Source organism: Asterias rubens, chromosome 18, assembly GCF_902459465.1.
Source record: "Asterias rubens chromosome 18, eAstRub1.3, whole genome shotgun sequence".
NCBI classification, from domain to species: Eukaryota; Metazoa; Echinodermata; class Asteroidea; order Forcipulatida; family Asteriidae; genus Asterias; species Asterias rubens.
In genome coordinates this window covers 7,937,746-7,963,933 of record NC_047079.1, presented here as the reverse complement: position 1 = coordinate 7,963,933, position 26,188 = coordinate 7,937,746, and the positions used below count along the sequence as shown (strand labels likewise).

The following is a 26,188-nucleotide window of genomic DNA, read 5'->3' as shown; positions in this document are numbered from 1 at the left end:
CCTGACCATGGATTCTCTTTACATTTGAAAATGCCACAGACTATTTTTCTTAGAACGTGTCCCAACGTCTTTAGTAGTAGCTATGGCAAGATTAATATGAAAGCCTATTCTTTATATGGCCACAGCTGTAGATAAACTAGACCACTAACATTAGCCCCCATCCCTAAGGTAAAACAATGGAGACATCCGTGCGTGTCAACACTGCGCACTACTTTCAGCCAATGATAGGTCTTCATTGACCTTTATGAGGGCGCTGTTTTGGGCTTATGATGTCATATGCAAGTGGTCTGTTGCTTCATTCTACAGCTAAGATCTGCAGGACAGCCATGGGAGATTGTGATGTGTGGTGTGCGTTTGTTGCAGTTCGACAAGAGTCGACTTGATGATGATTGCTTCATTCAGACTTGGTGTTTGTTTGTACATTCAAATGATGAACTGGAGTTTTTGATATGTGTTTTTATTGCTTTTCTGTCTTCAGATGATGGCAATGAGGGAACAATCACATGGGACGATCGTTCTGTTAATGATCTACTTGATCGTACTAAGGAGGGTATTGAACAGAAAGACATGGCTGATGATTATCTTAACTCCTTCAAGGTGGCTAGTTATGTCATCAAGGAAGAAGAAGAAGAGGAGGAAGAGGTAAGATAAGATGCTAGACAAGAATCTGGGCTGTGCGATAATAAGATGCTAGACAAGAATCTTGGCTATGCGATAAGATGCTAGACAAGAATCTGGGCTGTGCGATAAGATGCTAGACAAGAATCTGGGCTATGCGATAAGATGCTAGACAAGAATCTGGGCTATGCGATAAGATGCTAGACAACAGTAGATAAGATGAGATAAGAAGCTAGTCAACAATATTTGCATCTGAGATAAGATGATGTACATCGATACGTGCATCTGAGCCAAGATGCTAGACAATATTATAAAAGCATCTGAGATAAGATGCTAGACAACAATAAAAAAAGATGAGATAAGATGCTAGACATTAAATCATCCTAAGAAATATTGTCCTGCTCATGTTAGAATCTGAATGTACATCTCTGTATACATTTGGATATTAGTTTGGACATAGATTACAAACTGGCCATAGTTAGGTTGGGACACTAAGAGATATTGGTATCCTAGTAAAGGCTTGGCCAGACATTTACTCTAATATTAGTTTGGAAATAGATTACAAACTGGCCATAGTTAGGTTGGGACACTAAGAGATATTGGTATCCTAATAAAGGCTTGGCCAGACATTTACTCTAAACCATACCATTAAGACAAGATTGGGGGATAAATTCACTCTATTTAAGTTCTTGCTACTCACCTTGACGACAACAAACTGGTTGATTAAGTAAGTAGTTCCTTTACTGCAATTATAAATCCATCCAGAACTTAAAACAAATTCAGAATTCAAACCATTTTACCCCAATTTTGTTCTTTTTTCCAAAATTGCCTGAAAAGAACTCATTTTTTAAACGTAATTAGCAAGAATCGCTGAAAATTCTGTTAAAAATCTTTCAATAGTTTCTCCTTTATGCAAAATTAATAGAATAGCAAACCCCTTAAATTACGCCATTTCCCCATTTTTCTGACTAGCCGGAAGTTGAGACGGAAGTCATTAAGCAGGAATTGGAGCCTTCCGACCCTGCCTACTGGGAGAAGCTTCTTCGACACCACTATGAACAGCAACAGGAAGATCTCGCTCGTACTTTGGGCAAAGGCAAACGTGTCCGCAAGCAAGTCAATTATAATGATGCTGGACAGGATGACTCGAGCGGAATGAGAGGAAAGGGTATGTACAATCTAAAATATCACGCCCCAAAATGTTAGACACAATCCAACAATCTTACCCCAAAATGTTAGACAATGATTTAGGGAAACTGTTTTAAGAGTAGAGATCGTTCCCAAAATCTCAGAAAAACGATTCATATTTGATATGATTGTTATTGGTTCCATTCTGATTTTTTAGTTGGTAATAATTCCTTCATTTCAATGATATAAAATGCTTGAGTGATTTGTTTTTGTTTAGGTTGGGATAACAAGATGAGTGACAACTACAGCGATTACTCACACTCAGACAACGAAGAAGATGATGAAGACTTTGATGAGAAATCAGAATGTGAGTTTCACACAATCCTTTTTCCCCCCTTTTTTTATCTGATTTTTGTTATTGTTTACATGTCATGAGTCATATTCGGGAAACGCTAACCGAATATATCTGTCTTTGTTTCTGTACTAATTTTTAGAACACTTTATATTAATTCAGGATTTGACAGAAAAGTGAAGCAAAACCAAGATATTCTTTTTAATAATCACTTCCTTGTGGCAAGTCTTATACATACATATCTTATTGTAATATACATGTAGTAGAAGAAAATGATACAATGTTGACTTGAGTTTGACCTGAACACTGATTTGTTTCTTCTCATCATCTTAGTACGTCCAAGACGTAGAGACAGAGACAAGCTGCCTCCTCTCCTTGCAAGAGTTGCTGGTGCGATCGAGGTAAGACATTTTCATTAAACTCTAGATTTTGGATATTTGTTTTGTTTTAACCTACATTGATAATGTGATGAGCAGTTACTGTATACTCTGTACTTTCCAGAGTCCTTTGAAAAATACTCAGGTTGGATTCGAACCCAGGACTATAGGAAAGTTTGGCTAGCAATTATTTGTCTGTTCTCGCACAGCTATCATCTAGTGTAATGGGTGATACGCCATGTATTTAGACATACAGTAATCCTTGATCACTATTTAAGTTGACTTTCCATCATGAAAAGCTCAGTTACGCAGTGACCAAACACTTGAAAATCATCACAAGTTGGATTGTGTCCCCACCTCAATGAGCTCCAAGACTCGTTTTCACAAAGAGATAAGATCGATCTTAAGTTTCAATCAATTTCAAACTGTAACGTCAAGGGTGATGTCAAAATACAAATCACTATGATAATACCAACAACTCATCTTAAGATGAATTTGAGTGCTTATCATCTTAAAATGAATCTCAGTGCTTTGTTAACTCAAACTAATGGGAGGTATCCCTAACAACACTTAAGAAACGATTACGATGTAAACAGTTGGATTTAAATTTGGAATCTTGTTGTTTTGTAGGTTTTAGGTTTCAACACTCGACAGCGTAAGGCATTCTTGAATGCCATAATGCGATGGGGAATGCCTCCTCAAGATCCTTACAATTCCCAGTGGTTGGTTCGAGATCTACGCGGTAAACCGGAAAAGCATTTCAAGTAAGTACACGTCTCATAGATATGTTTATCAGAATCTTGTGCCATGTCGTGGCCGAGCGGTTAAGCACGTCCAATTCAAGTATGAGTTGCTGTCGTGAGACTTGCTTCACTATAATTGCTTCTCTTCACCCAGGGGTATAAATGGGTACCTGTGAGAGTAGAGGTAGATGCAGCTCAGAGCTGTATACTCCCCAGGGAGTTTAGAAAGAGTACAGGAATGATTAGCCCAATGATCAGGGCACTATTGTAAAGTGCATTGATACGTTAATGTAAAATATTTGTTATTATTATTAACATAGCCACATTGTTTATGTAAAGATGATATTTATTTTTGTTGAATCAGGGCGTATGTTGCTCTCTTCATGCGGCATCTTTGTGAGCCGGGATCTGATAAAGATGATATTTATTTTGTTTGAATCAGGGCGTATGTTGCTCTCTTCATGCGGCATCTTTGTGAGCCGGGATCTGATGGGGCTGATACATTTGCTGATGGAGTACCAAGAGAGGGGTTGTCAAGACAACACGTACTGACTCGTATCGGAGTAATGAGTCTCATACGCAAAAAGGTAAACTTGGCTCCTTCAAATCGGGGAGGAGGGGGGGGCGGGGATGTGGTTGTTTTGTCTGTAATAGTACAGCTCTTATCCTATACTTAATGGTATGAAGCCACAAAAGCAGACATACAATGAACTTCTGATCCTTTTTTTTTTTTTTTTTTTTTTTTTTTTTTTTTTTTTTTTAGTTTTTATTCTAATCCATGATGGAAATCTCAATTATGCATTGACCAGATACAATCTTTGTTGCAATTTAAAAGAACCACATGCTTGCCTCGTTTCCATGTCGCACAATGATGTTTTTCGGCCCCTTTCCTACTAAATTCAAACTTGATTAATTGATTTCCCACTTACTAGATATGTAAAGTCTTCATTATTTCATGATTCTAGGTGCTTGAATTTGAGCCAATCAACGGCAGCATCAGTGTTCCTGAGCTCGTTCCTAACCCCTCAACCGTCATGGATAACTTTAAATCCGATTCCCGTAAGTCGTCTCGTACAGCTTCCCCAGCGCCAACCCCAGGCAGCACTGATTCCCCGGTTCCCACACCAGGTACTGCCGCATCTCCAGCTACTACAGTAGACTCTAAGCAGGAAGACTCGGAGGGTGTCATTGAGGTAAATGATAAAGATGCAACAACTACTGAGACTAAGAAGGTAGCAGCTGCTGAGGATGAGGCTAAAACAAAACCAGATGAAGAGGTAGGTGTTTTTTTCTACTGAGGGGTTCTAAGATTCTACTGAGTGTTTGTTGTATTTATTGATGTGCAACTTTTTTTTTTTTTTTTAATCGAATGCAGCCTGTCATTGAATTTGTCATTGAATTTATCATTGAATTTGTCATTGAATTTGTAGTATATTTTTAATAATTGTTTACAGTTTGTATTGTGTTTTAAGTCATTACTGGTGTGTTTATTTACTTAATTTTGAGTGTATTGCTTATATAATTGTCAGTGTCTTGCATTTTATCTGCCGAGGAGTTTTAATCGATCCATGGTTGTTGAATTTTCTTGATTTATAACTTTTCCTGCTTGTCTTTGTATTGTGTCATGTGTTTTTATAAAGATGTACGTGTTACCAGCCATGTGTCAGCTTATAGATAGAGTTTGATTTTCTCAATTGTTGAGTCTATCCTCATCAGTGAAAGTGTTTTATATTTTATTTTAACAGCTGCTCTGGTATTCATTGTCTCTAATACATCTTTGTGTTATAACTTGTTAAGTTGTAATCTGGGATTAGTATCTTAATGCGGTATTCATACATTTTATTTCTAATTGTTAGAAACTATTTAATGAGTAATGTATTGCTTACAGTAAGAATATTCATGTTAAAGTTGTAATATTTTATCCAAAGTATCTTTAATTACAAATGTTTCTCTTTTCTTTGTAGATATTTTTATCACACTAAAAATGTGTTGCACTTATATTATTGTCACCATGTAATGATTTTATAGAAGTAGAAACCCTAGTTTAAAAACTGTGAAAATCTGGAACTTAAGATTATTTTGATTTTTCTACCAGGAGAAGAAGACTGATAAGGAAGTTGACAAGGATGTTGAGAAGGAATCAGAGAAGGATGCAGAGAAGGAGGTTGATGAACCGATGGAGGTTGATAAGAAAGAAGAGGATGGAGATAAGAAAACTGACGAAGAAGAAGAAGTTGTAGTTGAGAAGGACGCGACAGATAAGAAGCTAGACATAGAGGAAAACGGTTGGTTGAATAGGAGTTTTTGGTGGTGGTTTGGGGTTTTTGTTTTGATTAGAAACCTATATCACCATGAACTAAAGAGATGAAAAATTCCTTAAAATGACTTACTCTGAAAACAATGGAGTGGGCGCAATGTCTTAAACGGCTGTTTGTCCTCTCAACCAATTAAAACGGGTAAACCTGGCTCCTTCGGGGGGGGGGGGGGGGATGGGGATGTGGTTGTTTTGTCTGTAATAGTACAGCTCTTATCCTAAACTTAATGGATATGAAGCCACCAAGGCAGACATACAGTAAACTTCTGATCATATTTTTTATTTTTATTTTTAGAGTTTCTATTCTAATCCATGATGGAAATCTCAATTATTTATTGACCAGAGACAATCTTTGTCCAAGATATATATGACTATATTTAAAATAGCCAGCCTTACAACAGTATGGCTCATTATAACTTACTCTGAGTTTTGCTTTTGATCACATTGGATACATTGTCTGTCCGTACAGAACCCAAGGAAGATGAAGATGCAAAGAACAAAGATGAGGAGAAGATGGAGACAAACCAAGATGATGCCACGGAAAAACAAGAAGAAAAGGTCACAGAGAAACTAGCAGAGATATCATCGGAGGAAAAAGAGAAGGACGGAGAGAAGGAAGGAGAGCCCGAGGAGAATATCAAAGAGGATGAGAAACTGAATGTGGAGGAAATAAAAGAAGACAAGGAGAAAGTTGTCTCTAAAGATGAGGATGAAGAAAAGAAAAACGCTGAAGAGGTAAAAGAAGACACAGAGAAGCAGGAAAAGAGTTTAGAAACAGACAAGAAGGAAATAAGTGAAGAAACAAAAGATGACATCGAGGATGAGAAAGAAAAGGATGCTGTGGCCAAAGACACTAAAGAGGACACTAAAGAGGATACTAAAGAGGACACTAAAGAGGCCTCGGATGTTAAGAAAGACAGTAAAACTGAGAAAGAGGAAGATAACGATGTCGAGGAAGTGACGGAAGTCAAAGATGAGACAAAGAAATCTGATAAGAAGGAAGAGCTGAAGAAGATAGAGAAGAAAGAGAAGCGTCTGTTTGTGTTTAACATTGCAGATGGAGGTTTCACTGAGCTTCATACTCTGTGGTTGAATGAGGAACGAGCAGCCAAGAGTGTTGGGGAGAGAGCGTCTGAAATATGGCATCGTAAACATGACTTCTGGCTACTCAGTGGCATTGTCAAGTATCCTTTTTAATAACAATTGGAATTATTTTCTTGTGCTTTTTAGTTTCAGACAGGGTTGAATATCATATAACATGCAAGTACAAAGCAAGTTGTTATCCTTAACCATTATCCTGACTAGACATGGCTATGGAAGGTGGCAGGACATTCAGAATGATCTATGTTACGCAATCATCAATGAGCCCTTCAAGGTGGATCTGGGCAAAGGAAACTACCTTGAAATCAAGAATAAGTTCCTTGCTAGAAGGTTCAAGGTCAGTGGAGATTTCACTTTCCAGAGTCCCCTGGGGTCGAGATTGATCTTAACTGCAAATCAATTCGGAGTTGCTAAGTAAAGTGTCATGTCACAATACAACACACTATTGTGATACTGACAATTTGTCTTGCGATGAATTGATTGGTTTGTGAAATCGAATCCTGGAATCATTGACTAAATTGTCTGCCAACACCAGGTTGACCTCATCTTAAACACTAGCTTGACCTTCTCTTTAACCCCTGAAGTTACTGCACCGTGTGACCTTCACATTCAAAGTCATCTCTTGTCACCAAGATGTTGAAAATCAAGACTCGTTCAAAATGGCATCATATTCTCTTCAACATTTTTGACAGCACTAAAACATTTTAGCAAACAAGGCTCTTCACAGGCATTCTTGAAAAAATGCATCTTTGTGGGAGCATTCTTTTGTTCTTGCCTTTGTCCCTGCATCTACCAGTCTCCCCATAAACTTTGATTTGTACAATAATTCCTTGTTGAGCACTCTGGTCTTTAGAAATTCCATGTGATGACCTTTATTTTTCCAGAAGTGTGTGATTTCCTTGCCTAATATAAAATGTCACTGCAGGTTGTTCTCTTATTAAGGAGATGTTGATTGTGATTCTTACTTTTGATGTTTATTTATTTTACAGCTTCTGGAGCAAGGCTTAGTAATTGAAGAGCAACTCCGTCGTGCAGCCTACCTCAACCTAACCCAGGACCCCAATCATCCAGCGATGGCACTCAATGCTCGCTTTGCTGAAGTAGAATGTCTTGCAGAAAGCCATCAACACCTATCTAAGGAGTCACTTGCTGGTAATAAACCAGCTAATGCTGTCTTGCATAAAGGTCAGACATAGTTCTATATTAGGGAACAATTTTCATAAAGCTGCTTAAATAATTACCTGCTTAGCAAAGATTAGCAGGATACCAGTTAAAGATGATGCATGTGACATTTTGCTGGTTGCTTTATTCTGGTAAGCATTATTTTGTTATGCTTAGCTATTTTTGGTGATTAAGCAGCTCTATGAAATTGGACCCAGTTAATTGTTACATAATTTTAGATTGATGAGATTGGTGTAACCACTTTCCACAAGTATTACTAGATCATAATTGGCTTTGCTGAATTTTTTTCACAATTTTTCAGAACTTCTGAAAAAAAATTGTTGTTGAGAATATCATTGTCACATTGGCATTTTAGTTAAAATTTAATGATTTACTTTCTAAGTGTATTTTAAATATTAATTGATATTTTCTATATAACTTTTCAAATTTGATGAGGTATTTATTGCTGTTGTACTATTTGTGCTGTTATAGATTTTGTATTGTCAGGATCACTCAGTGATATATGATAGATTTTGACTGTTATACTCAGGCTTGTCAGTCCTACAATGAATTTAAATTTTTAGTTCTCAGTACATATTGTTCATGTCTTGAAAATTTAGAAAAAAAGATCCACAGAGTCAAGTAAACCAGCATCTGAAAATCTGCTTAGGGGTGTATATGACATGAAATGGACACATTTAGGTTGGAATTTGAATGATACGAATCTTTGATGGCAGTGATTTTTGTCCCGAGAATACAGTGCTATAACATAAATCAACATCGGTGTATATGGGTTGAACCAAAATGAATATCTTTTTCCCTGATGCAAATTTAACATCTATTAGATTGGTGTCCTGCTAATCTTATTGTCATTCAGTTGTTATGCTGCGATGTTTGATATTATGTAATATTAAAATATCTAAATAAGAAATATGAGGGGGAATAAGAAATATGAGGGGGGAATAAGAAATATGAGGGGGGAATAAGAAATATGAGGGGGGAATAAGAAATATGAGGGGGAATCAGAAATATGAGGGGGAATCAGAAATATGAGGGGGGAATAAGAAATATGAGGGGGGAATAAGAAATATGAGGGGGGAATAAGAAATATGAGGGGGAATAAGAAATATGAGTTGGGGAATGCCCTATCAATGGTTCCACATTCTTGCTGAGAGATTGAACTTGAATCTAGAGAAGTATTATTATTATTATTATTTTGGGGTGATATTTTCTGCTACATTTTTCGTCTCTGATATTCTATTTTCCTATCTCCATAACAGTATTGAATCAATTGGAGGAACTCCTGAGTGATATGAAATCTGACGTGGCACGTCTACCAGCTACTCTATCTCGTATCCCTCCCGTCGTTGCTCGTCTTCAGATGTCTGAACGTAGCATCTTGAGTCGTCTTGCCAACCGAGATGGACAGTCCACACAGGGTCACTCCTCACAACCTCCACAACAGGTAAAAAAGATGTCCAAGTAAAAACATGAACCTGGTTAATAGATGTCATTGACCACCATCTTTGATGTCAATTTATAGAAAAAGTGTACATGCTAAGCACAATTCTCAGCTAATGATGGCCTTCAATACGTGCATGTTTCATCAAAGATGGCGGTTAATGCAAGGGGTACATCCAACGGGTATTTAAAACAATAAATCAGATTGTGTGTTTTAGGGTGTCTCTAGTATTTGTTGTGTGGTTTTATGACAATGATAGCACTTCCTTTTTTCATGAATGGGATTTTAAGTGGTGTTAAATGTTCATGGGAGGCAAGGTTATTTGGATTTGTTCATCACAGCTTAGTGTAGTCTTTGAGATTTGTAGATTGGCATCAGGTAGATGCCACTTTGTCTTGTACCCTGTATGCACAAGAAATCTTTGCTACTAATTATCATTATGCAAAAAGAGGGATCTGGCTACTTGAGCCTGAGGCATTGTTTGAAATGGCAACTGTGGCTGCGACTGTTGCTATGTTTGTTGCTATGCAATAATAAGCCTTGACCGTTACTCAGTAGAATGAGGCAACAGTATCAAGTACATGTATGCACAGATTGATACTTGCTTTATTGGATTATCATCTCAACTGGGTTTATCCCATGTAAATGTGACCAATTTGAATTCCTTTGATACATTGCTAATATTTCACACCCTTTATAACCTAAACCTACTACCACCAAATCTTTCCTGTTATTTCTGGGTGATGGTTGCTTGAGTTGAATGGATTCAATAACTTATGGTTAATAACATTCTAATTTCATATTTAGCATCAGGGCCATATTTATGGCTCTGCTTATTTCCTAATTCTGCGCTTACTATAACCATTCTACGCTTACGCTGCAAGCGCCAAAATTCTGCACTAGCTGTGTAAGAGAAGAATGCCTAGTAACATGAAATAGGCTTGACTTAAGCTCAGAACTTGCTGCTTCCCTAAGCGCAGATGTTTGTTTACAGTAAGCAGAGCTATGCAATTTGGCCGTAGTGATTGATAACCAATGACTCTTTAGTCAGCGGTTACTGATGGGTGTTATTCATACTTGATTGATTAGCTTCTAGTCAGTCTTTCTAAGATGATTTCCTTCCTCCATGGTAAGACAGTCAAGCAGAGGGCTTCATGGGAGTCTTGTCAGCTCAGCTTCTAAATATCAGCAGTTTTGAACAACTTGTTTTCAGATCTTAGCTGACCATTTGGTCTGTGATTTCCAGAGTTGAAGAGTTTTTGTCTTAGATATTTTATACTTTTAATAACAAAGCAGTCTTTGAACAATCTTTTGCTAGCCAGCGTTGTTGTTATCCAAACCAGTTGACAATTGCAGAATGGTGCTTTGGAGGAGTTCATTAAACTCAATAGGGTAGTAGGAACGATTAAAGGGAGTTCTAGTCTTCTGTTCTTTTATCTTTTTTTTTACAAATGCAAACTCTTAACTCAAAATGTCAGTTACTGAAAACATGCCTAGCAAGTTACTCTGCCGAGCAGAGCTCTGTTTAATCAATGACCCCAGGTCAAAATGGTGAAAGCATTGACCCCAGGTCAAAAAGGTGACTTCAATGTTTTTGTTCTTCACGTTGACGTAAAATGGGCTTAGCTCCAGTATTATTAATACAACTGTCAAGATTTTTCTAAGGTAAATGTTTGCGTTTTTATTTTATTTATTTGTTATTTTCTTTTTTAAATTTATTTATTTGTGGTTTTTTTTTTTATAGAGGGGGGGGGGGAGGGTTGGGTAATTTAAATTTATCTTAATTAAAAATTATTGATTCTTTGGAGAGTTGTCGAGCAATATTCTCCAATAAGTATTGAAGTTTAAAACAAGTTTAAAAAAAATTTGGATTATAAAAATGATTGATTTAATCGTGAGAAAATCTTTTGTTGACAATGTAGAAAAACCTTGATTTAAAATTTGAACTATTTAAACCCGGCTACTAGTGGTCTTAGTTTTTGATTATTCAGAGATGATCTGAATCTACATGTAGATGTATTGTGTTATTATTATTTCTCTAGAATTATTTTTATTTATATTTGGGTTAACAGTAGATAATTGTCGTAAAGCTGTATGTATAAACAAGAAAATGCCAATGAACTTAATCTTTTGAGTTGAGGCAATTAAATGGTATTTAAAATAAAACTGCCTGCCTTTTTGGTGCAGGTTGTTAAACTTGCCAGCATGCCAGTGGACTAATTCCTGGAATGAATTAATTGAAATCACAGGGTGACATGATACCCAAGAGTAAACTTGGTGTCTTATTTTGGAGTATAAGTTCTAGTATTTATCACTATTTGTAAGATAACTGTAGGGTTTATGTAGTACCAGTAAATGCACCATTTATTGACAAATGTTTCCCTTGATTTGTAACCGTCGACACATTCACCAGAATCAAATTGATGTGATGCTATGACTGTATTAAACGTCGTGAGGAGTGATGGTAAACAAGTAATTGCAATGTTTCTAAAGATGTGACTCATTTACTAACCAGCCAGGACAACTACTGCATTGATAACAAGAAACTCACTTATCACAAAACCTTCTTGCCTGCTCAGGGCACCAAACACCATTTTTAACTTTGGTTTTCCAGAAATACTATGACATCATTTTGTAAAACTAAAACACTACAGTAGTTTTTATTCTGCATCTTATAATAACATAATATTTCATATAATGAGTAACACATTGTTGGCACTTTAAATGTATTTATTGAGGCAGTATACACCACTGGCAACAACAACAACCTAATGGATTGAAAATATACAAAGTTGAAGCACTGTATACCTTTTGGGTTGCAGCGTTGGGACAACGTTTCTGATTACAAAGACAGTTAGTTGCCAATGGTCTATAAAGTCTTATCACTCTTAAAATAATAACAACACCAACTGTACACTGAAAACTGAATAAATAGCGCGCAGTTGACGGCACGACCAAACCAAAGACCGATGTTGATCTGGCTTTTTCTTTTCTGGTCTGTCCCTTTGTCTGTTCAGATTGCTCAACCTCTATCCCAGGGGGTGAGCAAGCCTCCAGCCGCGTCATCTTCATCTTCGGCTGGTAATCCATTTACCAGTTATAGCACAAAGAGTGGTGGGAACCAGCAAGCCAGGCGGCCAATCATTCACCACGGCCCGGCTCAGTTCACAGGCTTGCAGCAGAATCATTATGGACAGAGTAAGCAACCTTTTTCATTGACGTTAATAAGCGTTGAAAGCCAAATTACATAAAAGCTATTGAGCACATAAAATGAAAATTATGCTAAGCATGAGAAGGTTATCAGTCCAGATTTGTGATACAGTTCTTATTCCTGACGCAGTCTTTATTTAATTTGGTTCTAATTACAGCCATTTTGTTTCATGTACATTTTCATGGTGTGCAAGTGATTTATACTCGTGCAATCATTCTAAAGTTAAGAAGTCCCGCAGCGAAGATAACTAAGAATCCAATAAGGAAGTTATGAGATATTTGTAGACTTGGTTTTACAATGGCCAAGTTATCAATTATCCTATTTACCTTCATGTCCTTGAGAAAAGCCCAATAGCTTATTTATCCCCTTTTCCTAATACGACCATCCTCCACCAATCCTCCCCCACCCTACAAAAAGATTTATACAAATTAAGAGAAACTATAAATATAAATATGAATAGTAGACTTTCGGGTACAACCATGTGTAAAGATCTCTTTTGAGGAAGTGTTGGTTCTGAAAAGAGCCGGTTTGGTCTTGATGTTTCAAACAGTATACATGTACTCAGCTTGTCTTCTTGTTATACAAATTAACAAACATTGATATGGTGTACCCTAAAACACTCTAGTTGTTTCCAGAATAAAATTTAAAATCAAGAGTTGAAACTAACGGCTCTTTTCAGAACCACCCCAACTCATTAGAGATAGTCATTACATGGTGTAATACCGCAAACCTTTCTTTAAAATCAAGAGTTTAAACTAACGGCTCTTTTCAGAACCACCCCAACTCATTAGAGATAGTCACTACATTTCTTTACGCAAACCTTTCTTTAAAATCAAGGCCATTCAAAAATAAAGCTTTGATATAGCTGGAATGATGAAACTAAACAACTACTGTTCCTGTGTGTAACTGTTTCAGCGATTCAAACCATACCACAAGGCAATGTCCAAGTCCTACCAGACCCAACAGCTCACACAGTCGTCTTGAAGGGTTTGCCTAGTACCTCAACTACTCAACCCTCTGGAAGTAACTACTATACTACAATGCTTAGCAATGCCTCAAGCGCCATCTCAAATTCAGGTAGGGGAGTTTCTATGAAACTAGCGGGGGAGTAGGGATAGGGTCAGGGGTAGGGAGTTAGTTGTGTCGTGTAAAAGGGGCTGTTAGAATTGGAAAAGGGTCATGGGTAGGGTGGGGGTTAATATAAGGGCATGGCCGGGAGTTATAAGGGGGGGGGGTGGAAGGGGAGGTTTGAAGAGGGAAGGGCCCTTCCAAGTGGGAAGGGGATCATGGGTGGGGTGGGGTAGATTGAGAGTAGGGCAGGTAAGGAAGTTACTAGGGGAGGTGGAAGATGGCCCTTCCAAGTGGGAAGGGGGTCGTGGGTTGGGTGGGGTGGGGTAGATTGAGAGTAGGGCAGGTGAGGAAGTTACTAGGGGAGGTGGAAGATGGCCCTTCCAAGTGGGAAGGGGGTCGTGGGTGGGGTGGGGTGGGGTAGATTGAGAGCAGGGCAGGTGAGGAAGTTACTAGGGGAGGTGGAAGATGGCCCTTCCAAGTGCCTTGAACATTGAAGCACGATGTAATCCCTGTTGATTTCACTGAAAGCATTCCTGAAACAATCTACTCATTTTCATAGGAACATGAGGCTATTCTGTTTTGCCTTGGTCTTGCAAAAGTTCCATCAATTTAAGATGATTGTTTGATTGGCAGTAGAGTTTACATGAATGATTGTAATGTGCAGTGTGCAGTGCTTCCATTTATCTTTGTCATAATGTATTGTAGATCCTTATAGTGCATGGTCCTATGACATTGCTACAGTTTTGCACTCCATTTCATGTACAAACGTTTGATTTGTGTTGTCCTTATTTTATCCCCCTTGTAAGTCAATAAAGATCTTGTTTACTGTATTGTGTGTGCTTCAACCCACTCAGTGTTTGTGTTTTCCAATCTGATTTTAATTTCTATTGTCATCCATTTGCACTTCTTTTTGGTTGGTTTCTATTGTCATTTCTTATTTAAATTTCTGTTGGAAACTGCTCCACTTATTCACTGTACTCTTGAAAAAGTAAAAAAAAAAAAGGACAATGTTTCAAAACAGCATTAAAAATGTCACACATAATAACAAAAGTAAAGTCTTACTGGTCGTACATGACATGATAGTTGTGAGCTAGATCCATACAGAGCTTGGTTGTTTGTGTTGTATTTTTCAAAAATGAAAATGAACATTTCAAAATGTTTGTCAAATACGGTTCTTTTTTTATTTCTCTGACATCATCACTCCTGAAAGCTTCATTTCTGTCTCGATAATATTTTATAGTATCAAATGACAACTGTGTTGATGATTTTTCCTAACTACCGCTTTCTCAAAAGTGCAGTGACATTGACCCTGTTTTTGTTTTTGTTTTGGCCCCGTTTCCTAATTGCCGTTCCCCTACTTTGTGTTCAGTTGTGGTGAGCAAGGATATAATGGGCTTACTACCTGATGCCCCTCATAAGTCCTCACGAGAAAAGCACAAAGTAAGTTTCCCCAAAAGAAGGTTTTTTTAATGGAAGGTTTTGTTCCAAGGTATATCCATTTAGGATATTGAACCTATTTGGGATGTACCTATTTGGGATGTAACCGTTTGGGATGTAACCGTTTGGGATGTAACCGTTTGGGCTGTAGCTATGTTTGATAACCTTTTTTTGATTCACCAAACGGATATACCATTTGGTTTTTTTTTTTTTTAAAACCCTTTTAAAATTCAGCAGGTTTTTTTTTATATAAACACATTTTAAAATTTATCATGATTATGCACTTTTATATAATGTCTGTTTTTGCATAATTGCACCCATTTGAATTATTCATGCACACAATGGTAACCAATACTCCTAGTGAAAACAGTTGGGATGTCAAAACTTTCTTCATCTCTGATACAAGAACAACAATTGTTGCCCTAGTTGGAGATGAACAAATCTAATGTATTCGTCATTTTGTGTCTTCTGTTTATGCTAATTAATCTGCTGTACCTTTGTTAGTTTTCTTTTTTGTCTTTTGCTTTGATATGTAAATATCTACCTTTCCAAAACACCCATGTACCCAGGTTTATCTGATTCCCTTTCATTCATGTAAACATGTTGTAGCCATTTACCACCATCCATTACCACCACCATAGAAGGGTAAAATATTATAACCGTTCAGGTTGAGGATGGATAAACAAAGGAGTTAAAACATGTAAATATGTAAATCTGGCACTTGTTGGAAATAGTGAACTAGTATTTAAAGTGGAAGCAACTAAAGCATAGGCCAAGATATTAATTGGATATGATATCTGATTCATACTGTATGTATATGATAATAAATACTTACATTTCGTTTTAGGTCTAAATTATAAAAGCTCTTAATATTCTCATTTACTGATGAACGAATAAAACCAGTTTGGATGTTTTTTGGCATGTTGTGGCAGTGCGGGGTTTGGCATGAAAGCATTTGTTCCTGGCTGTGTTGTATTAATTTTTTTCAATCAATTGATGAAAATAATTAAAACTTAATTTCTCTTTGCTCAGGGTCATCATCGTCATCATCACAAGTCAAAGGGAAAGACACAAAGCAGAGATGTAAGTTACCATGACTACTGTCATCTTTAAGTTTCCTTTGTAGAGCATAAGAAATCAGATCCAAGTAAAAATTTCTATAAATTGACAATTTCATGAAAAGAAAACTAAACTGGTTTGTACCCTTACGATTTTGTATCAACTTTTTATTGTTAACTTCACATTTCAAATTTATTCATCAATTTCAGGAGCACAGAAATTCATCTAAGCATGCGGCTTCTTCTTCCACTTCACTTTGACCCAAAAATGTCTGTGCCTGATGAAGATTCACTTCATGAGATTCTATCTAGAGCAAGAAGACAACATTTTCAAGATGAAGAAGAAAGTTTAGGGATATTTTGATGACTCAAGGCATTGTTGAGACACCCATTGTCATTTTACCTTGTACAAGCCTGAAGCTTTTGCAAAGTTGAAGGAAATAGGCAAGGCAGGAAATTAACAAAACTTTGTTCAAAAGACATCTTTTGTTTGCGTACAATTTGTTGTTATTTATGTTCAGAAGTATTTACTGTGTAACAACAATGATTGCTTCTGACTAAGAGCCTACTAGTAAGTCATTATTATTCCAAGTTAAATTGGCGACTCAATGACCAAACCTCTGAATCTATACGCTTTTGTGAACAATCAAACAAGTTTTGGTTGGTAGAATTTTATGCATTGTGTTCCTCACATTATCTTGAACGCTCAAATTAATGTTTTTGTTGGTGCGATCACAGACCATAGGATCTAACAAAGTTGATAAAAATGTTGGAATCCATCTTTTATGCGATGTGTTTTTTAAAACCCACCATTATTTTTGAAACCCACCTTTTTGATTTGCTCAAACGTCTCACGCACTGTTTCACAAACTTTTGACAGCTCTGTAGGGTGGTGGTGGAGGTGGTTAGGTTAGGTTAACAAAGTGCTGCTGCTGCTGGTTGTCCGCTTACACTCTTTGAATCAAGATAAGGTACAACATTGGTACTATTAGCTGCTACTCACAGGCCCAAAGTGCTGCTGCTGCTGGTTGTCCGCTTACACTCTTTGAATCAAGATAAGGTACAACATTGGTACTATTAGCTGCTACTCACAGGCCCAAAGTGCTGCTGCTGCTGCTGGTTGTCCGCTTACACTCTTTGAATCAAGATAAGGTACAACATTGGTACTATTAGCTGCTACTCATAGGCCCAATTTTATCTAGCTGCTGCCTAACGACAAAAAATGGCTAAGCATAAAAATAAACATATATGCTTACCAGAAAATTATTAAGCAATATTTTCTGCTTTGGCAGCTCTATGAAATTTGGCTCTGGTCTGAATCTAGAAATGTAGCTTAGCAGCTCTTCTCTGTAAAACCCATTCTATCCTGGTCTAAATCTAGAAATGTAGCTTAGCAGCTCTTCTCTGTAAAGCCCTTTCTATCCTGGTCTGAATCTAGAAATGTAGCTTAGCAGCTCTACTCTATAAAACCCTTTCTGTCATGTGAATAATAATACGTCAATTTGACATGTTTTTTCACTGGCAGAATTCAACAACTCAAACTATTATTTGTTTTCAGAAATAGAGAACTTGATTTGTTTTCACTGGTGCTGTACCATATCTTTAAACGAAACTCTCAGCTTTAATGTAAACTGTTTTTGTATTATATGGATGTGAATGCTGCAATGATAGTAGTGTGTTCAGAGTATTTTTGTTAAAACTAAATTACTATTAACTAAAGACAATAAGTCTATCACTTTATAAGCAAGCGTCCGTTTTCTTAGAGCTACTAAGCTGATGATATTGCTAAGGACTGTTGCCATATGGAAACAGATTACCAGTTAAAGCTCAATCTGGTGTATACGAAATCGTGACTGGTCTCTGACTTATTTGTGCCAAGCATGTTGCTTAGCGAGAGTTTTGGACTTGGTAGCTTTATGAGATGAGATGAGACGATGTGTGTATAGCAAGATAACATAGTTTAACAATGGAGCAAGTTGTCTCCATGCATGTCGTTAAAGTTGTACCAGCTTTCGTATTTGTATTCGTAAAGTTTAAATTCTTGTTTAATCTGGTCTCAGAATAACCCTCGAGGCGATTTCACCGTTGCTTTTTAAGGGCCCAAATTCTTTTGTCCTTAAATAGTTCAAGAAGCCTACCACAAACACTACCCTACAAAACTTATTTAGAATTCACCGAGTGACAAGAACTTTAATTATAAAGGGTTTCAACTTGGAAGAATATTTTGATGTTATGAAATGAAAAGACACATTACTAACTTGGTTCTTGGAAGTTTTTCCAACTCTGTTAAGCTCACTTGTCAAGCACCTTTAATGAGCTAGTTCTTCCCAAGATAACATCACAATTATGACACTACCCTCCGTAGCCAAAAACAAACATTAAACATAATGCGTATTCCTTGGTGTTTAGTTGTATTCATGTTCAGGAGTTGGGAACAAAACGTCCAGTTTAACATGTATATATTGATATCTGTGTTTTTGTCCAATCGCTCGTTTTAAAGTGTATTGGAATATACATATTTAATTGCTTTGCATTATTTTTGTATGAAAATTTAAACATTTTGTGAGAAAAGTAAAGGCGCAGACATTTCCTAAGGTTGTTTGAAGACCAAATTTAGTGAGAAATTGTTTAATTTACCACTGATAACTACATGTATAGTACAGGCCAAATACTAAAGTGTATCCCATACAGCAAGGCTAGAAAATACTAGAGCCCAATTTTTTGAAGTTGATAAACGAAAACCCTCTAAGCAGAAAAATGTCACCAGCCAAAGTCCTGTGTACTTTCTGTTGCAATTGGTGCAAGACTTATAAATATTGGCCACGGAATATTTTCTGCTTAATAATAAAAACCAAGTCTTTTGAAGTTGTTCCCAGTATGGTTTATGACTGTGCTGGTTCAGGGCAGTTTGTGTTGAAGCTTTGAAAAGAATTGTTTCTACCAAGTAAAAAATAATTGGGCTCTAAAAAGATATCCCAAATAAAATGAACCAAAGTTTAATCTAGTCTTCTAACATCTGCATTATTCAATTATAAAGACCAGATACACAATCATTCAAAGATAAAACAATCTGGATAAGATTTGTTGGGGTTGAATGATTACCTTTATTACAGTTTCACAACAGAAATAAGCTTAAACATTGTCCAACTTATTTATTTTTGCAAGATAGTGTAGGTATTTATGCTTTTGTACATGCTCTGTAAAGTCCCACGCGTCTTCTGTTTGTTGAGCACAAATAAACGTGATTTCAAAAACTGGAAATCCTACATAAATCTTTTTATGAGTGACTTATAATTTATAGTGTTGAAAAAAGTTGTTTACAAATTCATAATTAGTAGTTGTCTTTTGAAAGTGTGAAACATAATTGGTAACAATTATGAAAACTAACAAATGACTTTAAATCTAAGGACCTTCTTTTTCAATTTAATAACTTCATACCTTGACCACATTTTTGTGACTGTCAGGTGACTGTGAGAAGCAAGATAAACTTTCATGCCTTCATGATTTATTACCAATCAGAATAAAATATTTAAGGACCTTTTAATCTAAGAGCTTTCTTATTAACTTGATACCTGATTAGTTTTTTTATCATGTGACTGCCACATGATCATGTCACATGACAATACAATAATAAACTTTTAAGTCGCATCAAGGTGACCATAAACTCGTCTTAGTTTTTCCCGCTTGTTTCGGTTTCCATGTTTCTTCCAGGGTTTATCAATCAGACGCTGTTGGCTGGCTGATAACTCGGGACCTTTAACCTCTTGACTGTTGACACTACTCATAAGTCCTCTTGGACCAACTGCTCCTACTAAGTGAGACTTGGTGGTCTGTTGTGAGAAGAAGACTTCATCCATCTTACTAGACGTGGGCTGCTGCTTTAACTGTTAAAGTTGCCAGAAAAATATGACTATAAGTTTTTTGTTTTCATGTCTGTCAATAAATCAGCCAATTTTTAACCGCTATCAATTGCTTCTGACTAAATTGCTTTATACCCAAATACTGACAACTCAACCACTAGACTTTGAGTCAACCACTCGCCCACTCGATCATTACAATTGGTACTAGTTATTAAAAGCAATGGATTTATAGATTAATGTAACTCTGTTTAAGTTAGAAGTCAAATCATCTGGAAAGACAAACTGGACTTACTTTGGTTCCTTCATCGGTGATAACGGGTCCTGACAGCTCCCTCCTAATCTTGTTAGGATCTCCATCAACATTTGCTCCATCTCCAGAAAATGTCTGGAATTCAATCTCATCTATTCCTGGTGGAGGATGAGAGTACAGCAGCTTCCCCTGAAGGCAGTTCAACAAAAGATTCATATTCTATTAATAATCAGACAGCTCTAATTTATTTACCTTAATGACATCACTGTAGTACGCCGCTTTCATGACGAGGTTAAAGAAGGATGTTCATTAACCATCCTGTGCACTGCATGTACATAGCTGTGGGTTTCCATCGTTTCATCATCCTATTACAACTTATTATAATAGATGTTAAATTTGCATTGGAGATTGCAAGGGTCATGGGTTCAAATCCAACCCAAGTAATATGCCTGCAATATTTTTTCACAGGACTCAGGAAGGTACTGAGTATACTGTGGTAACACACATCGGTGTATAGGTAAAAATCAAAATTTATTTTGTCTTACAACTTCTTAGAATGTTGGAAGTTTCGTACCTTGACATAATCTTTAAGAATAACTCTAGCAGCTCGAGGGCAGTCAGGTAAGCCGTGGTTACTCATGAAGCCTCTCATATCTAAAAGAAATTAATTATAAAAAGATTAACAGTACAAAATATTTTCTATCCTTTCCTTTCCATTCTCTTCTTGAAGTTCTACGCACAGCTTATAACAATCATTTGAACATTTTACAAGCAAGAAACATTTAAAGAGCAAAACATTCACTATTAAGTTATTTTTTTATTTTGACAATCAAAACAAGCACATGAACATTAACAAACTCCCTGATATATGTAAATTTGTTAATTTCACTAAAAGACAACATCATATTTGCTGAGAGTTTTCTCAGGTTGGCTGAATTCACATTTTGTTATATATATAAATATATTTACAAGAAAATAATTTGAATAAATCAAATGTTCAGAACTTTAACAAAGTATTCTGGCTGTGATTTTGAGAGGAAACTTACATGCATAAGCGTTTAGGAACTCCCTAGCTGTTGGTATTCTGTTCAGATCTTCTCCTTCTCTTGGGTGAATGATGTTGATGCCGTAAAGACCGTTTAAGATGTGTCTTGGGATTCGCTGGCAGATGTTTATCTCAGTCAAGGAATATTCATTTAAACCGGTTTAATATACACAACTTCATCGGACTTGGAATCAGAAGCTTGTTTTATGCATCTTTTTTAATGTCCAGGGATGCTTAAAGCACATGTGTATAATCGGCAAAACTATTTTTGTTGGTTTGACGAAAACAAGTCTCCTAAAAAAAAAGAATCTCTTAGATTTTAATTAAGATTGTTATTTCTTTATTGACACCTTTTTAATGATTTGCGCTGCAAAAACTTCTGGATCCTTTAGAAAATACACTTTTGCCTACGCAAGTTTTTCTGCTATAATAAGCACACAACATTGCTTACCGGTAATTAGTTTTACACAATGGGCCCTGCTCTGCTAAGGCAATGATTTAAGAGTTAATTATTAAAGGATATGAGTGAGACTGGCGGGATGAAATCTCTAAGATGATCAATGCAGAGGATGCCACTAATAATCATTTCTCCCTTTGACGACACCATTGATGGCATGACTAGACCAGGACAATCACACAGGCAAAGTGTAGGTTCAACAAACAGTGTCTGTAGGAAGAACAGATCCATGTAGAAGGAAGTCAAAAAGAAATGTTCCTTCGCTGCATTTTTTAGCCTTCCCAGTGTTGCCCCCCCCCCACCCCAAAGAAAAGAGTGCAGAGTTGTGGGAATCATTAGCAACGAAGCAGATTGGTTTGTCAATAAAGGTTGATAGACTTGGAGTAAGGCCTGGATTAAACATAAAAGGAAAAATAGTGTAAACAGTTTGCTCTGTTTGTTTGACAACTTAAAGGCTCCAAATAAATGATTGCTGTGATTTTATTTCTCCGTTCCTATCTCCTGGAAAAGCAGAAATGTAAAATGCAAATTCCCTGAATCTAAATGAATTACCTGGAAGTGTTTGGTCCGTCCTGGTGTGGCTGATACAGGAACTTTCTTTCTCTGTAGGATTGCATTGATGGTAGAACTCTTCCCAACATTTGGATAACCGACCTGATGATAACATCATGAAAACAGTAAATGTGGAGGAATAATACAAAGAGCGCCTCAATGCAAAGAAGTAGTGTCTTTCTTGGTTTGTGTAATAACTTAAAAACAAAACCATAATTAATACTAAAAATGGTTTGACACTTTTAAATAGTCTATTGCAAAGATTTTAAAGTAACTTTTGAGTAACAACTGTCTGTAAACCCAATCTATAAGATGATTTCAATCTAGAAGCAAATATCAATCTAGAAGATGATTTCAATATAGAAGATGATGCTAGTCTATAAAATGATTTTAGTCTATTGGATGATTTTAGTCTATAAAATGATTTGAGTCTATTAGATGATTTTTGTCTAGAAGGTGATTTCAATCTAGAAGATGATTTCAATCTAGAAGATGATTTCAATCTAGAAGATGATTTCAATCTAGAAGATGATTTCAATCTAGAAGAATGTATTACTTACCATTCCAACAGTCCAGACCCCTTCTTGTACTTTGGGTCCCTTGTGAAGATCATAAAGAAACTGAATCAGCTCCTCCCCTGTCAGAAGCGCACTACTATTCACCACTGAACCACGCCTAGTTCCTTCTACAGAGCCACGCCCATCTTCATCTTTGGGCTCGTGTGCATCAGTCATGTCACACTCATTCCTGGAACTGGATATACTTTTATTCTCATCTCCCTCTTCCATATCTTCTTCCTCATGACTACACCCGTCTTCATGACCACACCTCTTTTGAGGACCCGAGTCACTGTCGGTGAATTGTACAGTTTTTGATGAAACCAGTCCCACAGATTGACCTTCAGCGCTGTTTTCAGACCGTGACTCATTTTTCTCATCTTGGTCAGCAGAAAGTTTCAAATTCTCTACTGTCAAGCCATCACTAGATACGTCAGTTCTTACTTCACCACAAGGAGTCGTTGTTTCTAATCTGTCCTCTATTGATGCATCATCTGAATCTGTGTTTTCAGAATCTGAAGATTGATCCTCATCAGAATCTTGATCCTCAACTTCAGGAGAATCTTGATTCTCTAATGCAGCCTGGAGAACAAATAATAAAAGTATTACTGCCTGTATTTATCTATACGTGTTTCATTAAAACTGCAGAGCCCTAGAATGTATGGCTTATAATGTGTCTGCGCCTATACTGTTCAATGGTTTATGTACATTGCACCAGATCCAGACTTTATCTGTTGTTACATGTGTTTTATTGTGCAAATATAGTAATTTTTTTGTTTTTTTAGTGCAATGATTTTGTGTTTTACATGTAACTGATCGGCAGCTCTAGATGTAGACAACCTTAACTCCTAAAGCTCCATCATCATCTACTCACCTCTTCCTTAAGCCTCTCTGTCTCCAAGACAGCTGACCAAAAGGCTACTCTTAAGCCCTGTTGAGAGAAGTAGTCTGCCCATTGCTCCCTCTGCTGCTCTGTAAGCAAATCAGCCTTGTTGATCAAAACCATATTCTCCTTACAGCTACCAACCTCCTTCACATATTTCTCCTAATTTTTAAAACAAGCAATAATTAAATTAAAGCATGTGGTGTTCAACATTAAAGACCAGTATACACACTTGATGTGACTGAAGATACATATAAAATAACAAACTTGTGAGCGATTAAGCTCAATCGGTCAAGTGGGACTTGTGAGCGATTAAGCTCAATCGGTCAAGTTGGAAAACTATGCACAACACCCGAGACATTTTGAAACAGTTTTAAAATCTCACCAGATCTTCACATCGGAACAGTAGTGGATTACGAGCGTCAACAATCTGGACAATAATATCACTACGCTCAGTGACTCGCCATAACTGGCGCCAGAACTCCAGGTTTCTCTCAAACGGTGTCAGGACTACATGCTCCTTTTCTTGCAATCTGAAGGAGTTTGAAAATTGAGAAAAACTAGTTATTAGAAAAACAATAAGTGTTTTTTCTACAATGTGGCCTTCAAAATCCTTCCATCTATATTACTCCACACCAAAATGTTTGGACAGGATTGGAATGCATGACCTATGACCCCTAGGGGTCACGTTTTACCAAGAGTTGATTCCCAGATGATGACTTGGCTAGAGAGAAATAATTACATAACATATAATTAGTTGCTTTGTCTTCAAACTTACAATGCAAGTTGACGTCGCCATTCAAGGAATGCTTCTCGCTCGTTTAATGCAAGCTGTTCCTTTGTCATGCTGGCATCCCATTGTGGTCTGTAGAAGAAGATAACAACATTGCAATTATAATGGAGTGTTTTTCTTCTTGCCACTGATTAGGGTTTGAGGGAAAATTTCTTAACTGTTAGCTGAACATATTGAGATGTCAGAGTGTGTTACTTTGACAACAAAACAACTGACAGTTAGAGATTTCATTTGAATTTTTTTGTTATTGTATTTTGGCAAAGAAGACACACTTGTACAGTATGTTGGGAAAATTGAAGTGAGGTACAATGGAAACTGAAGTTATTGTCCTCTGAAAGACTAGAAAATGTTGAACTGTTGATAACCATTTTGAAAATGTGTAGCATTACAGAGGACCAAAATGAGTAATGAGTAACTTTTGTAAACATAAGGCTCATCAGCTCATGGGGAAGTCTTAGTTTTCTTGAAGTACTCCTTGGGTCACATTTGATTTGTTCTTGTATACCTTCTTGGGATAGACAGAAGTTTTTTGTTGAGTTCTTGCGTCTCTTTGATGACTTTGGTCTCCTCAGCTGAAGGTAGACCAGTGTCTGTTGGGTCAACTACTCGGATGTTTAATCTCTCTGTTAATGAAGGAAACATTTTGAGAAAAAGAAGAAAGCCATTTAACAAAAGAAATGTAGCACCGGGCCATTATTAATTAATCATAACAAAAAATGTTTGGAATACAGTGACAAAGGGGAGTCAGATTGGCTCAAGGGTTCTGTCATTCCTTTCACCTCCGACCCCAATTTGAGCTCGGACCACAGCCTTACATATGTTAGTTTGGTTTTCAGGCCTTATCCGCCGACTGCGCAGGTTTCCCTTTTATAGAGGGTTTCCTCTCAGTGATCTCACGTCTAGAATTGGAATTTTTTTAGTCATTGTCTTCTCTACAGAAAAAGGTTGGCCTGATGTTTCCAGATGCTTTGCCGACAATTTAGTTCAGATTCAAATACAGATACATTTTACTTTTAATTAGACCTTTGTAGACTGGATTGTTACCTGCAGTGAATTCCGTGCCAGCGAGTTCAGCCGTGGTGAGGAAGTCATCAAGATTGCTTTGCTCTGTAACTGAGTTGAGGTTGAGACGCCCCCACTCGACACCATCATTCAAATCACTGGTATGCAGCTTAATAAAAACAGTGACCAGGACAATCAGATTATTTTTGTATGCAGACAGGACAATCCCTTCGTAATAAACCATAAAAACAAATAATTAAACTGACCCTTAATTGGCAAAGCGTGGACCAGGTCGAGTTGTCTTCACAATCACTCACAGTTCATTTTTGTTAGAATTTTTAATCATAAATATGAAGGAAAAACAAGAATAACGAAAGTTTACTTGAACTCACCCAACTGTCATCGCCATCATTTCTGCGCCGTTGGGAAGTCTTAAATCTATCCTTTATGATACTCTTACCCAAAATGTGAGATTTCTTTTTGCCCATTATTTAAAGAGTTCCGAAGTATTGCTGATGTAGAAAAAGGTACGTGGTTGTGCAACACATGGCGATGTTGTCACCCGAGTCCAAACTCGACTGACTCAGCACCGACAGCTGGTTCCCAAACTTAAGCCTAATACAATGCTGACCCGAACAGGCTTACCAGTGATTTTTGTAGACGTTTATTCTCTCATATTGAGGGCGCTGTTTACCATTTCTAATGGTCATTTAAAAATTGAAGGGAAAAGTTCCCGCGGCGACACCCCCACCCCCC

General features: G+C 37.0%; 2 protein-coding genes across 5 annotated transcripts in view; one reads left to right on the top strand and one right to left on the bottom strand.

Annotated features, from left to right (window-relative positions):
* LOC117302268 (chromodomain-helicase-DNA-binding protein 4-like) overlaps positions 1-18,973 on the top strand; it is a 36,628-nt gene extending 17,655 nt beyond the window's left edge. For 3 of the 4 annotated variants that reach the window (XM_033786130.1, XM_033786129.1, XM_033786132.1), the window contains 17 exons: positions 479-642; positions 1,591-1,786; positions 2,024-2,113; positions 2,432-2,499; positions 3,106-3,239; positions 3,661-3,805; positions 4,184-4,495; positions 5,314-5,503; positions 6,002-6,716; positions 6,838-6,970; positions 7,623-7,818; positions 9,075-9,259; positions 12,274-12,454; positions 13,383-13,544; positions 14,908-14,978; positions 16,008-16,058; positions 16,244-18,973. In XM_033786130.1, coding sequence (XP_033642021.1) covers positions 479-642; positions 1,591-1,786; positions 2,024-2,113; positions 2,432-2,499; positions 3,106-3,239; positions 3,661-3,805; positions 4,184-4,495; positions 5,314-5,503; positions 6,002-6,716; positions 6,838-6,970; positions 7,623-7,818; positions 9,075-9,259; positions 12,274-12,454; positions 13,383-13,544; positions 14,908-14,978; positions 16,008-16,058; positions 16,244-16,294 — 3,044 coding nt within the window. In that variant the 3' untranslated portion in view covers positions 16,295-18,973. The remainder of the gene's footprint in view (positions 1-478; positions 643-1,590; positions 1,787-2,023; positions 2,114-2,431; positions 2,500-3,105; positions 3,240-3,660; positions 3,806-4,183; positions 4,496-5,313; positions 5,504-6,001; positions 6,717-6,837; positions 6,971-7,622; positions 7,819-9,074; positions 9,260-12,273; positions 12,455-13,382; positions 13,545-14,907; positions 14,979-16,007; positions 16,059-16,243) is intronic. The other variant, XM_033786131.1, reaches the window with a different exon arrangement.
* On the bottom strand, positions 18,872-26,041 carry LOC117302269 (large subunit GTPase 1 homolog). The gene is made up of 13 exons (XM_033786133.1): positions 25,825-26,041; positions 25,475-25,601; positions 24,936-25,053; positions 24,416-24,502; positions 24,023-24,170; positions 23,629-23,799; positions 22,758-23,336; positions 22,198-22,299; positions 21,712-21,855; positions 21,190-21,313; positions 20,718-20,797; positions 20,186-20,332; positions 18,872-19,917 (listed from the first exon to the last, which is right to left on the bottom strand). Exons 1-13 carry the CDS (start codon positions 25,918-25,920, stop codon positions 19,672-19,674), a joined length of 2,169 nt encoding a protein of 722 aa, XP_033642024.1. The 5' UTR covers positions 25,921-26,041; the 3' UTR covers positions 18,872-19,671.
* Between the last annotated feature and the right edge of the window lie 147 nt (positions 26,042-26,188).

What these genes read in the sequence shown, in the direction of transcription:
- LOC117302269 (XM_033786133.1), bottom strand. Translation starts at nt 25,920, where the DNA reads ATGGGCAAAAAGAAATCTCACATTTTGGGTAAGAGTATCATAAAGGAT. An exon ending in ATGATGGCGATGACAGTTGG is followed by an intron (nt 25,602 to 25,824) that starts GTGAGTTCAAGT and finishes GTTTTTATTAAG; the next exon opens with CTGCATACCAGTGATTTGAA. An exon ending in CTTCTGTCTATCCCAAGAAG is followed by an intron (nt 24,503 to 24,935) that starts GTATACAAGAAC and finishes CTTCTTCTACAG; the next exon opens with ACCACAATGGGATGCCAGCA.